This window comes from Phalaenopsis equestris, unplaced genomic scaffold (assembly GCF_001263595.1).
Source record: "Phalaenopsis equestris unplaced genomic scaffold, ASM126359v1 Scaffold207393, whole genome shotgun sequence".
Classification (NCBI taxonomy): domain Eukaryota; kingdom Viridiplantae; phylum Streptophyta; class Magnoliopsida; order Asparagales; family Orchidaceae; genus Phalaenopsis; species Phalaenopsis equestris.
In genome coordinates, this window is record NW_018226727.1 from 221,705 (window position 1) to 222,654 (window position 950).

Consider the following 950-nt stretch of genomic DNA (forward strand, 5'->3'; position numbering starts at 1 on the left):
ATATATATATATATATATATCTATATGTATGTATGTATATGTATGTATGTATGTATGTACATGTATATTGCAAAATACTTATATAAATAAATAATTTGATTACTTTAACCGTTCTAATTTTTTATTTTTTGGTGGTTTGACTCCAGGATATAAATGTTTTTCGCATCAATATTTTTGAATCGGATAATTAACACGGCTTAGAATCATGGATACCTGTGCTCCTTTCAGAAATACCCTAGCCCCGATAAGCTTGTTATTACATTCAGACGCATTGAACTCACACTTCCCTTTCCACTTCGCTGGCGGCGGAGTCATTCCATTGTCTTTAAACGATGGATGGTTAGGAAGCACCCCGGAATCGAGGACTGCAACGATGACGCCGCGACCATAGTCGGACTCCTTCCAAAGCCCATCCGGGTTAACCTCAGGTGAGCTCAGCAAACCAAGAAATTCGGGTGTGTGAGTTGTTGCGAGAGGAATGAGAACATCAGCTGTGGCGCTAAGAAAACCTGGCTTCTCTTTCATAGCTTTAAGCTCAGCTTTGGAGAGGCGGGCTGCGAAGCCGCTGATGCTCTTGTAATGGTAGAGAATGGGAGGAGAGGCAGACACGGTTTCTACGACGAAAGAGGAATACCATGATTGTGTAGTATGGGAATCTGGCGGTGGCTGCACCTGAATTATGTAGATTTTGGTAGAAACAGTGCTCTCATTCGCTACATTTCTGGCTAAGGCAGGAAGAAGAACTGGATAGAGCAAAGAGATAAGGAAAAGGAAGAGAAAATTTTTGGCCATTTTTTGAAGCATTGTGCAGAATGTTGTTTCTGCTCCTAACTCAAAAAAGTTATAAGCTCCCGGTTCATTCATCGGAGGAGTGTTCTTATTTATTGAAGTTACCTTGGCAATGACTTTTTCCATGTTCTTGTACATATATATATATATATATATATATA

At 39.8% G+C, this 950-nt stretch overlaps 1 protein-coding gene across 1 annotated transcript in view; it reads right to left on the bottom strand.

Moving 5' to 3' along the window:
- LOC110036484 (subtilisin-like protease SBT1.5) overlaps nt 1–877 on the bottom strand; it is a 4,140-nt gene extending 3,263 nt beyond the window's left edge. Inside the window, exon 1 of the mRNA XM_020740937.1 lies at nt 214–877. Within this exon, the coding sequence (XP_020596596.1) occupies nt 214–864 (651 nt within the window). The 5' untranslated portion in view covers nt 865–877. The remainder of the gene's footprint in view (nt 1–213) is intronic.
- Between the last annotated feature and the right edge of the window lie 73 nt (nt 878–950).